This window comes from Balaenoptera musculus, chromosome 4, assembly GCF_009873245.2.
Source record: "Balaenoptera musculus isolate JJ_BM4_2016_0621 chromosome 4, mBalMus1.pri.v3, whole genome shotgun sequence".
NCBI classification, from domain to species: domain Eukaryota; kingdom Metazoa; phylum Chordata; class Mammalia; order Artiodactyla; family Balaenopteridae; genus Balaenoptera; species Balaenoptera musculus.
The window spans coordinates 13,894,158-13,908,081 of record NC_045788.1 but is presented as its reverse complement, the minus strand read 5'-3'; the positions used below and the strand labels follow the sequence as shown (position 1 = coordinate 13,908,081).

The 13,924-nt window shown below is 38.5% G+C and overlaps 1 protein-coding gene across 8 annotated transcripts in view; it reads right to left on the bottom strand.

The window, feature by feature from the left end:
* Nucleotides 1-917: 917 nt before the first annotated feature.
* The window catches only part of DNAJC13 (DnaJ heat shock protein family (Hsp40) member C13), a 122,435-nt gene continuing 109,428 nt past the window's right edge, over nt 918-13,924 (bottom strand). For 5 of the 8 annotated variants that reach the window (XM_036850129.1, XM_036850127.1, XM_036850128.1 and 2 more), the window contains 5 exons: nt 12,577-12,756; nt 11,998-12,138; nt 10,215-10,358; nt 7,286-7,385; nt 1,672-1,778 (listed from right to left, as the gene is read on the bottom strand). In XM_036850129.1, coding sequence (XP_036706024.1) covers nt 1,672-1,778; nt 7,286-7,385; nt 10,215-10,358; nt 11,998-12,138; nt 12,577-12,756 — 672 coding nt within the window. Of the gene's footprint in view, nt 1,779-2,714; nt 2,824-7,285; nt 7,386-10,214; nt 10,359-11,997; nt 12,139-12,576; nt 12,757-13,924 lie in introns of all 8 variants that reach the window. The other 3 variants (XR_005019665.1, XM_036850124.1, XM_036850131.1) reach the window with 3 other exon arrangements.

The following is a 13,924-nucleotide window of genomic DNA, read 5'->3' as shown; positions in this document are numbered from 1 at the left end:
GACACAACACAGCCATAAATAAATAATTAATTTTAAAAAAAGAACATTAAACATTCCTCTTAAAAAAATAAAAATAAATAAAAAAGATGAACTGTTATTGGTATTCAAACATCAGTGACTTGCAGATTTATTTAAATGGGCCTTTATTGTAAATATTCACAATATTTACGTTCTTTTAGTATTTAAAGAAAATATATTGTTGTAGTGATTTATGCTCTTCTAAAACACCTACTCCTAAATTAGCTGTTAGAATCTCTTTTAGTGAACATATTTTTATGACTAAGTATTTCCTCTTAGAAACTAAAAACCTAGTTATATGTTAAAATACTTACATGGGTGCATTACTCCATAATATTTAAGTTGAGAGATGATAAATCTGATGGAAAATTTTGAATTAGCAATTTATGATATGAATAAGTGTCCATTCCAGCTCTTCTTACACATCAACTGTGGAATAAACTTGGTTCTTGCTTTCAAAGGCAAGTTGGAGGGTTGGATATTTCCTTATTCTTTAAGAAGTGTTTGTATATATTTTACATGTTTATATTTTCTTGTAGTCTGTGATCACACTAGAAGACCTCAGTGCTGAAATTTGTTATGTGAAATCTCCTCTCACTCTTCTTTCCTCTTAAAAATATTGGAATTAATGTGTCACATGCATTAAACTATTTATTAACAGCCTGACCCATTCCTGAATATTGTGTGGAAAATAAATGAGATGCTATCTGTGTCTGGAAATTTAGATGTGGTTGAAATACTAATGAAGGGATTTAGGAATGAACATATATGTCAATGTAGCTGTATGAGATACTGGAAAGGTAAGGCAAAGTCTGTTTACTGCTACTACTACTAAACCTGTCTTAGAAATAAAGATATACAAGGTCTTCAAAGGGAAAAATGAAACGAGAACAAATATATCTCATTAACAAAGCAGTCAATTCCCTTTATTTTTAAAATTTTATGTACACATAAGAATGATCTGTATAATGTACATTCAATATAGAAAGCTTTATATATTTGATAATGTATAGAACATTTCACAATTACACTAATCTCTTACATAACATCTTGACATCCATTTTTAAATTTTTTTGCACAACTCCTTTTTCATTCAATTTGGTAAAGCCAGTTATACATACCAATGTATGCTGTGAGCTCTCATAAGGTTAATGATTGAGGAGAGGATACCAGCGAACAGGTGCAAGGACAAAACCTAATAGTGTTCGACGGTAGGAGAACAGCCACACAGACTCGATGCAGGAGAGGGAAATGCCCTTCTTAGGGGTGACTTAGATTTCCCAATTTCTGTAGACTGCAGTTCAACCCCACGGTCACACTAGTTCAAAAAAACATTATAAAAACTAGGAAGAAAGTTTTGTCTTTTTGATTCACAGTCTTGTAAACAGATATAAAGGAACAAAATGTGCTTACATACATCAAGAAAAAAAATTCTTGTGTACCCGCTTAGGTTGATCCACAGAGTGCTTTCTTATAACGTGATACAATTAGAATCACTGACTTTTTTCCTAAATAAAAATATATTTATAGAAAAAGGAATAACACTGTCATGAAACCAGGAGAAAGGCAGTTAAGAGTTTTCTTCAATGTATCAGCTGGAGGAATGTGGACGGGGCACTGGCCTTTCAGCGTTTATTGTCTCTCAATAAAGTTTCAAGTCTGATAGCCAAGGTCGCCTGCCTCGCGGTCTACGGGAGGCGGCAGGTTAGACATGACTGAAGACGATGTCCCTGCAGTAAGGTAGCCAGCAACTCCAGGTCCTGCAAGAGAGAAAGGAAAATACACACCTTCTAAAGAGCAGAGTGATGTGAAAACACTGACCTTTATAAAAATGTCAGAACCAGGTCAAGCACCCCATCACAAGGAACTGATACAATCTATTAGGATTACCTAAGCATACAACGAAACCTTAATAAACAGCTACACAGCACCATTTTCATGGTTTGCCTTTCCTATATGACAAAGTTAAAAATCATTTCAAAATTTATGCTGGACAGTAACACTGGAAACATGGAAAAATTTTCCCTTCTCACATCTGGGAAGTTCAATCTTTCAAAAAATCTTGGACGCTGAAGGATATAGGTAATGTCAAATGAGAAAAAATGGGAACAGAGGAAAGAAACTCTGTACTTGGGTCAGTCCATTCGAAAGTCATACGTGATGAATTCCCAACAAAAAACACTTCTATCCACATTCGAGTTAACCTATTTTCATTTGGTGCAAAGAAATGCTACTTTAACAAGTAACACCAAATGAACAAGGGTTGCTACACCAAGGTCTCAGAAAGAAAACGCAAACTCTGGACATCGCTCATAGGTCAAAATAAGAGTGCTATGGAAAAGGTATCAATATTTTAGTTTTATATGTCTTGATTCTAACAATCTCTAGTGCACAAAAATGCCATTATCTATGCCAGCATTTATGAAGATGTGGCCTATGAGCATATATAATGGCTTTAGCCCTCTAGTTTATCATGAACTGCAGAGACATTTAATTACACCTCAGAATCACTGCACAACTGTACTCTGCACAACAGAGTACTTGCAAGAGACACCGTACTGCAGCATAATACTGCATATTGAACAATACTTTTAGCTGAAATCATAGGAAACAAGGCAAACAGCTAAGGAACACTGTAAGGGTTAGGACTAGAAAGACAGTGGAAGCGGCATGCATTTAGCAAAATGGTTCTCTACCTGCTTCAGAGAGCTACACAGAAGTTAGCAAGCTGCCTGGCAGAGCGGATCTAAAGCCCGCTCCTGAGGTGAAGGGGACTGCTGCCAGTTAGAAGGGAAGGAGAGACACCTGAGGGGAAAAAAGAAACATAAGCAGCAAGGGAAGTCATAAGGAAGTGCAAACAGCAGAGCAGTTTGATGAAGGCTAAGGTATAACAGGGACTGAAGCAGGACAAAAGGGGGACAATTCAGATTCATCTTGTTTTTAACCTCATGAGCATGTGTACTGAGGACGTGAAGAAAGCAGACACTGTGTATGCAGCACGTGGTTACACGGCGGCCAGAGACAACTCAGCTCACATGAGGTGCCGCTTGCCACCTGGAGTGCCCGGGAACTTAGAAAACCTAGAAAAAGGATTTTCCCTTTTTTAAGGCAAGGTGGGCCTGCATCTATCAACCCCTGCTTTCCACCAATCAGGACACCAGGCCTTCCACAAACTGCTCAGGAAAGAGACCATACCCCCCTGACAGCAGTTCAGAGCAACAGCGCCACACGGTTACATCACTTCCCACCAACTTGCCACTCTGAACTTCAGGCAGCAGCAAGATTGCTAGGGAACGTGCCAAGGATGCAACCCTTAAGAATAAACCCCTAAACACTCCAGACTGGTACAGTTCCTGAGCACTTCTGATGTGGGCTCAACTTAGTTCACATCAAATGAATAGATTATGAGACCAAATCATGAATGCTACATATAGAGAAAGGACTAAGGATGTGGTTCTCAGACTACATGCTGAGGCACCCCGGGGCAAATTCACACGGGACACCACGGGCTATTTTTAATTTGAGAGACAAATGACATCTGTTGGATACCATACAAACAACTAATCGCAAGTTGTTTGGATATAACTACTTAATAAACTTAATTATTAAGCATTTCTTTTGGCCTAGGGGTAGATAAAGAAAAAAAAAATCACTAAGTAAGGCACTGTGAACTGAGAGTTTGGGAACCTCTGGGCTAAAATCTAAATTGTGAATGATGGGCCTAGAAGGATTATCCAGAAGAGACCAAATTCTAGCCCCACCATTTGCCTCTTTAGGAAAGACAAGTCAATTCCTGGTATTTCTCTAAATGAAGTCTGAGATGCTCTCTCCCTCACACCCCTGGCCTCTTCCAGACATGTCTGGCTTCTAGGGGCTGGAAGCTACAGTCTGCTGGGATACGACACTGTGTTCTCCAGAGAAACATGGCAGGAAAGAGTAGGGGCTGCCAGAAACGGGGCACATGGCACACTGTGTAAGGCAGCTGGACTTAAGAGGGATGTGAAAACCAAGAATCCCACAGAATGGAATTGGCTGCCATGATGGAGTAGTGGAAGGAGCATGGCCTTTGGTGAAAATGAACATGGGATTCTCAGTGGGGGGAAAAAAAAGGAAGCCCTGTCTTAGCAGCAATGTCCTACAATAAACTGACACTGACCTTAGGGAATCTTTCCTAACATGGCTCCCATTGTGTAGTCTTGGACACGTGTAAAAAGAAAAACAAAAGGTAATAAAAACCAACTCTGCAAAGAACTAATGGACCAGTTTGATGAGAGGCCCAAGAAATGCACCCTTGCTCCCTTTGATGACCTTAGGAAAACAAGTTAACTATTCCACATGCCTCTAATTAAATAGAAGTAAATAAGTATATAGTACAAAGTTCTTCATCTCCAATTCTAGCTCTTAAAAGCATCTTTGCCTTGGCCCACTTCTCTTTCTTTCCTTGTTGTTCCTTCTTTCTCTACTGATTTTCTAGGTAAGGAAATCTGAGGATTTTCACTGCTGAAATTATTTTTATAGGGCTTTGAGCTTGTTAGCACCAAGCTCTTCTAAAACAAAATAAATGGCTAAGTAACCCAAGGCCCTGCAAAATGAGCAGTTACAGCTTAACTGCACCATGGGTAAAGTCCCACTGAGGCACTTTTAGATGAACATTTATCATAAAACAAAACAATATGCCAGGCTAGAGGGTCCGTCTCATCTCAATTTATCAACACTGAGTAATCCTGCCTAGGACATTTTAATTTTTACCCCAAATCCTGAACATGTGACTGAGTGACATTTGCTCAGCAGCCAGGAAGAAGAAAATTATAAATGCGATTAGTCATTCCCATCTTATTTTGAAATAGTAATTAACTTTCCTTTATCTCTCCCCATCTCCTAAACAAAATCTACTTATCAGAAGAAAAGGCTGGTGACAACTTATGTTCTCACAGCACCTTATTTCATTTGCAAATTGATTAGACAGGGGCTGGTATAAACTGAATCTTCTCAAGACTGAAGGCAGGGTGGGGTAAATTTAAAATTCCAATTCAACACAACACTGTATACATTCCATGGAGTTCCACGTAACGGAATTTTATCATTATTAGAAGTACTAGCCCCTTTTATCAAACAATGACACACAATTCAACGGAAAAGCTCAAACACAAAAAAGAAAACATTTGGCAATCCAAGCGATAAATATACATCAGTTCAACCGGTAGTACTTTCACAACAAAAGAACATCCCAGACTGATGATGTGCTAAGAACTGGACAATTAGGGGGCCAACACAGCTCAGAGCTAGTCCAGATTGTCCCACGTCAACTGATGTGCCCTTGGGCTTCAACAATGACCTTCAGAATGGCCACAGTAAAGCTCCAGGCCCTTTCCAGGCTGGGATTTATACCACCTACCCCTCGATGGCTTTATATGGAACTTGCTGCCCCGTGAGCCAGACCAAGGATGTGAAGAAATTTATAAACCCCAGCCTTTTTATTTCCCTAACCTTCTGCAGCCCATCAAAGCTGCTTCTCATAACTCATTCAGAAGCTACCCCAGGGATCCAAGTAAAAGGAAAGGCACAGACAGAAACCTTTTGGCTCCCTGAACTTTTCCTACAGTTATTAGGGAATCTGGGTGGGGGTGAGGACCAAGTGATTTCTAAAGGAACTCTAGGTCTCTGAAGATAAATCCTTCTCTCTTCTGTATTCTAACGACAGACCTCTTGACCCACAGCTGTTAGTACGTCAAAGATCACCTGCAGTCTTTTATTCCATCCAGTCAAGTCAGTGAATGCAATGAATGTGAAGTACACTCAAGAACAAAAAGAATTAGAAGAGGCCTTCCTGTCCCTGCTTGTAATCTATATCTTCCTATTCTTCAAGGTCAAATTTTAAATAAGTTTACTCTCAGCTAGAAAAAAATTCGGCAGATTTTCCAATCGTACCGTTCTTACATACAAAGTAATGAATATAATACCATGAAAAGGTGGTATTGTGTAAACTTTTTGGGAAGAGTCTAAAGTGGTAAAGTTTTTAGTGTGTCTATAAGAACATACTCCTACTTAGAAGCTACAGCTTTACCCCGAATTTGAAAGAGATATGGAAGAGACTAAGACCATATTCTAGGTATTTCTCTCCATAGAAATCATAGGGCAGGGGATGGGAAAGGTAGAAGGGAAACCCACAGCACTCTACTCTTAATGTACACACATGCACCACATGTTCATAAATTCTAGAAGTCTGACTATAAATTTTAGTGGATTAATATTAAAGAGGTCACAGTGGAGGAAAAAACAGTAATGTCACAACCACGTCTAAAATTAAAACCATGCAAAACTTTCGCCAAAGTCCCCACTTCTGAATATTCAAGATTTGGTCTTCAGGATTTATAAATTTCTATATTACCAATCAGGATTATTAAAACAGTTACACTGGTGTAAGAAACCCTGGGTAATTAATTTTTTCTCTCAATTTACCTACATCATCTCTGGTTAGAGGAGGACGCAGGGCTGACATTTTTTAAAATACTATAATTTCAGGCAGACTGCAAGAATCACTTAATATTCCTAAGGTTAATTTCAAACTAAAAACTTTTATACCAAAGACTATATTTCATTTTCAGCATTTAGCAATAGACTTCTGTGACTTTCTTTTTAAACAGAAGCTAATATGAAAACAAGTATTCCAAAATTACTACGCTAAAATAAGTCTGTAAAATGGACAAATGTCCCAAGCTTCTGCAGTGTATTATCTTCTGATCCCTAGGCAGTAAAACATCCTTTCCTTTATGGTACCCACATATTTCCTCCCACGAGAAGATAAACCCTAAATATTTAGTAAAACTTCAGATTAATCACTGGTAACTTCGAAGAAAAAATATTTCACATGTGAGTATGCATATTTGGAACTTCAACCTAGTATTCTGACAGAATGGAACGATGCTATCATATTTCTGAGTAGATATCTCTCCACTCTTTTTTTACATGTTCAAGATAAACATTTTAATACAGTCATACTCCAAATACAACATATGACACCATGGATTTACTGGATCAAAACTAAGCAGTGTCCACGTTGCAGTCAGCACACATTCGACACCACAGCAGTTCGCATGCTGTCTGGGCTAGAAGCAGAGGTCCACTGCATGTCCACAGCATCTCCAAGACAGGTAGCTAGGAACCTAGGAAAACCCTCTAAATGCCATTTTTAGTCTAGACAGGGCAAAAGAAAGGTCCAAGTGGCTTCTGCCATGTGTCTTAGGGAAGAGAATTGGGTGTGGTTTACCTGTGAGGTATCCTGCTGTTTGTGACTCAGAAATAAACAAGTCATGTTTCTGATCTTTGAAGGCACTCCAGACTGAAGAACGAGACAGGATTTCATTCACCTAGGGAAGTAAAACAAACTCTTTGAACTTAAACAAACTAAGTGCTAGATGTTGGTAGATGAAATTAAAGAGAAAAAGCAAACTTACAAGACAAAAGGAACAGGCCAGCTGAGGAAAGAACCAAAGATGAACCAAGACCTCACATTCATCAGACACTCTATACCAGGCACATCTCATTAAGCCAAATGCAAATAAGTCCCTAAATCAGTCTTCCCTCTAAACTTGGACTCTACTATTTGAACTTACTGACTTGTATGTAATTTGGGCACGAAGATGTTCTTGTGATAGTAACAACTGGCTGACAGTGTGGTGTGGGTTCATGAAGTATTCCTCAGGAAGGGGTTTGGGGAGGAGCTACTGCAAAACTCAAGCTACAACTTTTTTTTTTTTAACATCTATTTATTTATTTGGCTGCACCGGGTCTTAGTTGCGACACGTGGGATCTTCATTGTGGCATTCAGGCTCTTAGTTGCGGCATTCGGGTTCTCTGACCAGGGATCAAATCCAGGCCCCCTGCACTGGGAGTGCAGAGTCCTAACTGCTGGACCTCCAGGGAAGTCCCTCAAGCTACAATTTAAAGCACTTTTTCAAACTATGGATGTGACCTGTTAGAAGTTTAAGAAATCTATTAAGACAGTTGTGATCAACATGCTTGAGAAAATAAAATAGATTAATATAGAAAGCGTCAGAGTATCACATGTAAAATGGGCAAAATTGTCCTGTGATATATATACACACATGAGTATAAATAACATGTGTGTAAATGTGTATTGGACTAAGATGGAAGACATGTTTCTTTCTGTGACATAGATAAAAAAAAAGTTTAGGAAATTCCAATATAGAGGATATCTTTCGCATATCAAAGTTCAGATCAAATATTTATTGAGCACCTCATATGTGGGTTGCACAGTGGACACAAAGATGAGAAAGACTTTCTCTGTCCCTGAAGTGCCTACAGTTTAGTAGGGGAGACAGACAATGCCAGATAACTTAGCGGTAAGCATTAAAGTAGAGATATATACGGGGACTGTGTGAGTCCAAAAGACTCTTTGTCCCAACCTTGGAGAGAAGCAATGGTGGAAGTGATTAGTTGTGAAGGTGCTAAAGTTCCTGTTTTGGAAACTATCATAATTCTTTCCTCCCCTTGGGAGTGGAAGGTGGGTGTCAAGGTTGCTCTGCTAATTCTCATCAACAGGAATCCAGAGGGGAGGACAATTGCCGGCACGCGGTACACAGGAGTGCCTTTGCTTGGTATTCAGAACACCCACAGGTAACTTTATTCAACATATAGTTAATGACTGCAGCAGCACATGCTGTCTCTCTTCTTTATTATCATCTTAAATAGTTCAAATGATAATACTGCTAGGAGGGACAACAGCATACAAAATGTTTCTTTAGTTGGAACATACAAACACAATGGATTCACTAAAGGAGAGGTTTAAGTCAATTTAAACCTACAGAAGAACATTAGTAGGTAGAAATAGTCCAAACATCTATCAACGGATGAATGGGTAAACAAATCGTGGCATATACACACAATGGAACATTATTCAGCCTTAAAAAGGAATGAAGTGTTGAAACACACTATAACGCAGATTAACCTTGAAAACATGCTAAGTGACAGAAGCCAGACACAAAAGGTCACATATTGTATGATTCCATTTATGTGAAATGTCCAGAATTGGTGAATTCCTAGAAAACAGAGTGGTGACTGCCCGAAGCTGAGGGGAAGAAGAAATGGGAAATAACTGCTTAATTGGTACAGAGTTTTGGGGACTAGATAAAGTGGTGGTTATACAACATTGTTAATGCACTAAATACCAGTAAATTGTTCAATTTAAAATGGTTAATTTTATGTTATGTAAATTTCACCTCAACTTAAAAAAAGAGAGCATTACTAGATAGGGCTATATAATAATACTGAATGAGGAACTCCTCAGATGCAACATTAAGAATAAAACCAATGAGGAAGACGGGAATAAAGACACAGACCCACTAGAGAATGGACTTGAGGATATGGGGATGGGGAGGGGTAAGATGTGACAGGGTGAGAAAGTGGCATAGACATATATACACTACCAAATGTAAAATAGATAGCTAGTGGGAAGCAGCCACATAGCACAGGGAGATCAGCTCGGTGCTTTGTGACCACCTAGAGGGGTGGGATAGGGAGGGTGGGAGGGAGGGAGATGCAAGATGGAAGAGATATGGGAACATATGTATATGTATAACTGATTCACTTTGTTATAAAGCAGAAACTAACACATTGTAAAGCAGTTATACTCCAATAAAGATGTTTAAAAAAAAAAAAAACAATGAGGAAAATTAAATTACTGAACTGGTTTGAACTCAGCATATGCATGCGGCTGAAACACATTAATAGAATCTAAGTTACAACAAAAAGGAAGCCAACACTTTGTAAGTGCTAATAACGGAAGGAGATGAAACTAAAATGATGTTCTGTATCTTTTAAAATGGTATTATGGGATGGTTAATGAATGCAGTTATCACTATTCCACAGTAACTCCTAGAACTGAAAGTTAATCTTAACCGGCAACTAAATGCTCAGTATTCTTCTATGCTGAAGAATGTGCAACATGCTACCACTATCCAGAGAAAGAATCCTCCTGGTGACTATTTGAGTATATAGTTTGTGTTTTATGAGGCAGCTATGCTAGTCCATCCCTGGTCTTGGGATCTGCTCCAGTTACGGTCAAGAACCACACCTGTAGGTGGAAACTGAGCTGAGGTGCATAGATCACCAATGGCCAAGACACCTGGCTTTGAAAATGCCTTGTAATCGGCAAAGTTACCTCTGTGCAGACTCACCTGTTCTCCATGCTGCAGGCTTCGAGTCATTGCCTTGAGAGCTTTAACAATCTGAGCCTTTGTGGCTGCTGGGCTGTCCAGATTTTCAAGGCCAATGCCTTCAAGTAATTTTAAGAGGTATGGGACCAAATCTGCTTTCAGGGCCTAGAAGAGAATATTAAGTATACATACGTGTGTATGTGTGTGTATGTATGTATGTGTCTGTGTGTCTATATATATATATATAGACACACACACAAATATATACGCTTTAAAAAATGTAAGCCATCCACTGAGGAAATAATTTCACTCCCAGAACCATATCTGGAAGAGGACACTCTGCTTTATTTTATTTTAATGCCAGATGCAGAATTTCAGGGGCGAGGGTATCTAATAGTAATGACATTTTTACTTAATGAGATTTTATTCTGTTCCGTCAACTATTCTAAATGCTATATGCTGATTATTTTACTTAATCCTCCCAACACCTAATGATGTAGGCACAACTATAATATTGCCAATGGAAAAATCAATGCATGGAGGGTAAAACATGTTGACAGTCACAGAGCTAGACAGTAATGGAATCTGTGTCTGGACCTATAAAGTACAGAACCTGAGCTTCAGCGAGTATACTGGTCTGCTTCCTCTAAGGACATACACTGATGGGCAACAATATTGGCAGTATATTAGTTCTTTTTCACATTTTCTTAAAACATCAACCTTTGCATTCACCATACATTTTCTATTAGCCTAATAAAAGCTAAGTAATACTCTGCTACCACACAATTTTCACTGTCCGCTCTGAAATTCAAAGGAAAGAGGTGGAAGTAACAAAGTAAGTCTACCTCTTTTTTTACAGATATTATTCTTGGAACAACCCTGTGAGAAGTCATAACTTTATTTTACAGATGAGGAATCTGAGTACTGTAAGGTTAAATATCATGCCTGAGGTCACAGAGCCATCAAGTGGTAGAACTAACTCATGTTCTTTCCATACAACAACCCTCCCAGCCAATTATAAGTTTGAACCTCAGAGCATCCAATTATCTCCTTGAAATGTACTCAGTACTTCTAACCTGCCTGAACAAGGAACAGGGATGGAAGTGGGGGTGGAAGAAGAGAGAAGATGTGAGAGGAAAAGGGGCTGGGAAATAGGAGGGCCAGATAATAAGGATGCAGGGCCTTGTATTCAGGCTAAGGATGTCAAATGTCACTTTGTCATCTGGCAGGTAATGGGAAACCATTGAAGGATTTTTAAGTGAAGAATGAGTTACATGTTTAGGAGTTGTATTATAGAAAGATCACTTTCTCAATGGCTTTTAAATTTATTATATGTTTTTTGGTTCCCTTGATGTCTGCTATATTGGTACCCACAAAGTCTTCTTTTCATTAGATGGGTAGTCTCTTTGAAAAGGACTATAAAAACCTTGGCATGTTTTTTGAACATGACTTAAGAAACAAAGGAATGAATAAACAGAATGAATCTTTCCAAAAAGGATAAAACAAATTTTACAAAGCAAGTTAAGGATAAATGCTTAGTAAATAACCAAAATTTAAAATTCAGACATCACAAAAGTACTTTGACATTGGAAGGATTTTTGGTAGCTGGCCCACCTCTTCTGTGTGTATATATGCATGTGCCTCTGTGTGTGTGTGTGTGTATAAAATATAAAATTGTGCATGCACAAATTCACAAGTTACCTCTCTGCCAAGTCAGGGAAACCAAAATCAGTGCTAAATAAGTGAAAATCTATTTGTTTGGTATGTTGCCTTCCCTAAAATAGAAATCTAGAAAGTCACTTACTTGTGCTACTAATTCACTCTGCTCCTTCTGAAACATTCGGTTAATTGCTTCACAGGCTAGACCAATAGTATCTGGTCTCTTTTTCATTCCATTTATCAGTGGGCCAATGGTCTCCAAAGATGCCATGGCTCGAACACACAGCTAAGTGCCCAAAAAGAGAAGGTTACTTGTAGACTAGCAATATTTTATGTAACACGGTAAATACCACAATAATATATGAAAAACCTACATTCAGTTCAAGTTTTTTTTTTGTTTGTTTTGGGCCGTGCCACGCCAAAAATCCCTTAGTTCCCCGACCAGGGATTGATCCCATGTTCCCTGCAGTGGAAGCGCCAAGTCTTAACCACTGGACCACCAGGGAAGTCCCATCAGCTCAAGTTTAATAATGAACTAAGTCAAATTCAGTCTCCTATTAATCAGATCATTTAAACCAGTTTAAGAATTGTTACAATACCATGAGGCTCATATGGATTAAGGCACATGGTAGGAAGGGGATTTATACTTCAATGTACATTAGTCAGGAAGAGGGAGCACAGATGAATTCTAGAGCTATAAGCTACTAAATGGATTCATCAATACCTCATTTTCAGACAGGGCATGAATAACTCGAATGGCACTCTTAGGAATGGCATTGTTCCTATGATTCATCGCCTGGATAACTTTGGGAAGATGGCCCAATGGTGGGACCTGATCAGCCAGCTGAGGCTGTGCATTGAAGAGACATACTGTTGCCATTGTCAAAGTTTCCAGAGTTTCTCCCTGGAGGGTATAAAACAAACAAACAAGCAAACTGTAAAATACTGATGAAGTCCTAAACATCCTTGGTAATTATTTGGTGTTACTAAGGGTCCACAAGTTCTAAGTGCTGATACTTGAAAAGTGATCCCTAAATCCTAAAAGAACAACAAACTTTCCCATCTTGACAAAGGCATGAATTTAAAGGACTTTAAGAATGTGATACATTAATCTAAGCAACCTTTCTCTGGGCATTTCTATTCCACATCTCATTTCTATTGCAGATAAGAGATGTCTATTAAGAGATCAGCTCTCAAAAGATATTACTAGAAATTTTCAGATAATGTTATAGAAATGCCAATGTCAGAGAACATCAATAATTCAGGAGAGTGAAGAACTAGCAAAAATGTTTTCCCCAGTTCTATTAAAAATCCTACTAATTAACATGTCTGGCTGCCATAATGCACTTTCTGTTGTGGAAAATGGATTGCAAAGACCTGTAACTTATACCATTATATGCAAACATATATATCCATAACATAACATGTCTTAAATAAACATGGAAGCTGGGATGCACTGAAAAAGAAAGCAATATAGAAGGAAAATGTTATACGTTTTTCTGTTTGCAAGTTTCTCCTTTCTGAGGATTTCATTTTTTAAGCAAACTATGTATGTAGTAAAAACTCTAGTAAAGAGAAAATGTGACTATAGAAAGAGACATATGTAAATATCTGACATAATGTTAATTTTTGCAAAGCTAATGATAGTAACTAATGATTTCTAAGTACTCGACATTATACTAAGTACTCCACATTTATCAAAACTCATGAAAACTTCAGCCTTAGGGGCAGATGCTGTTACCTTTCTATGAGGTAACTGAGGTAGAATCAGGAGACATTACTCCAGGCCACAGAGCTAGTCAGTGAGGGGGCTGGTACTGGGGTCCAGGACCATTTAACAACACAGATCGGGCTCTTAATCACCTCTACAGCCAGCTTGCTTAATTAATTATGTACCTCAATTATTTTCAATATATGAGTTCAAATAACAAAACCTTATATTACATCAGGGTTTATGACTTGCCAAGCCAAGACCAAGTCTACTTTCCTACTCACTCCTGCTTTCCTACTAGCCTTTGGCTTTGAGCATAGGTACAGGGTTCACCCATGTAGTTAAGACTCCCCTGTCAATT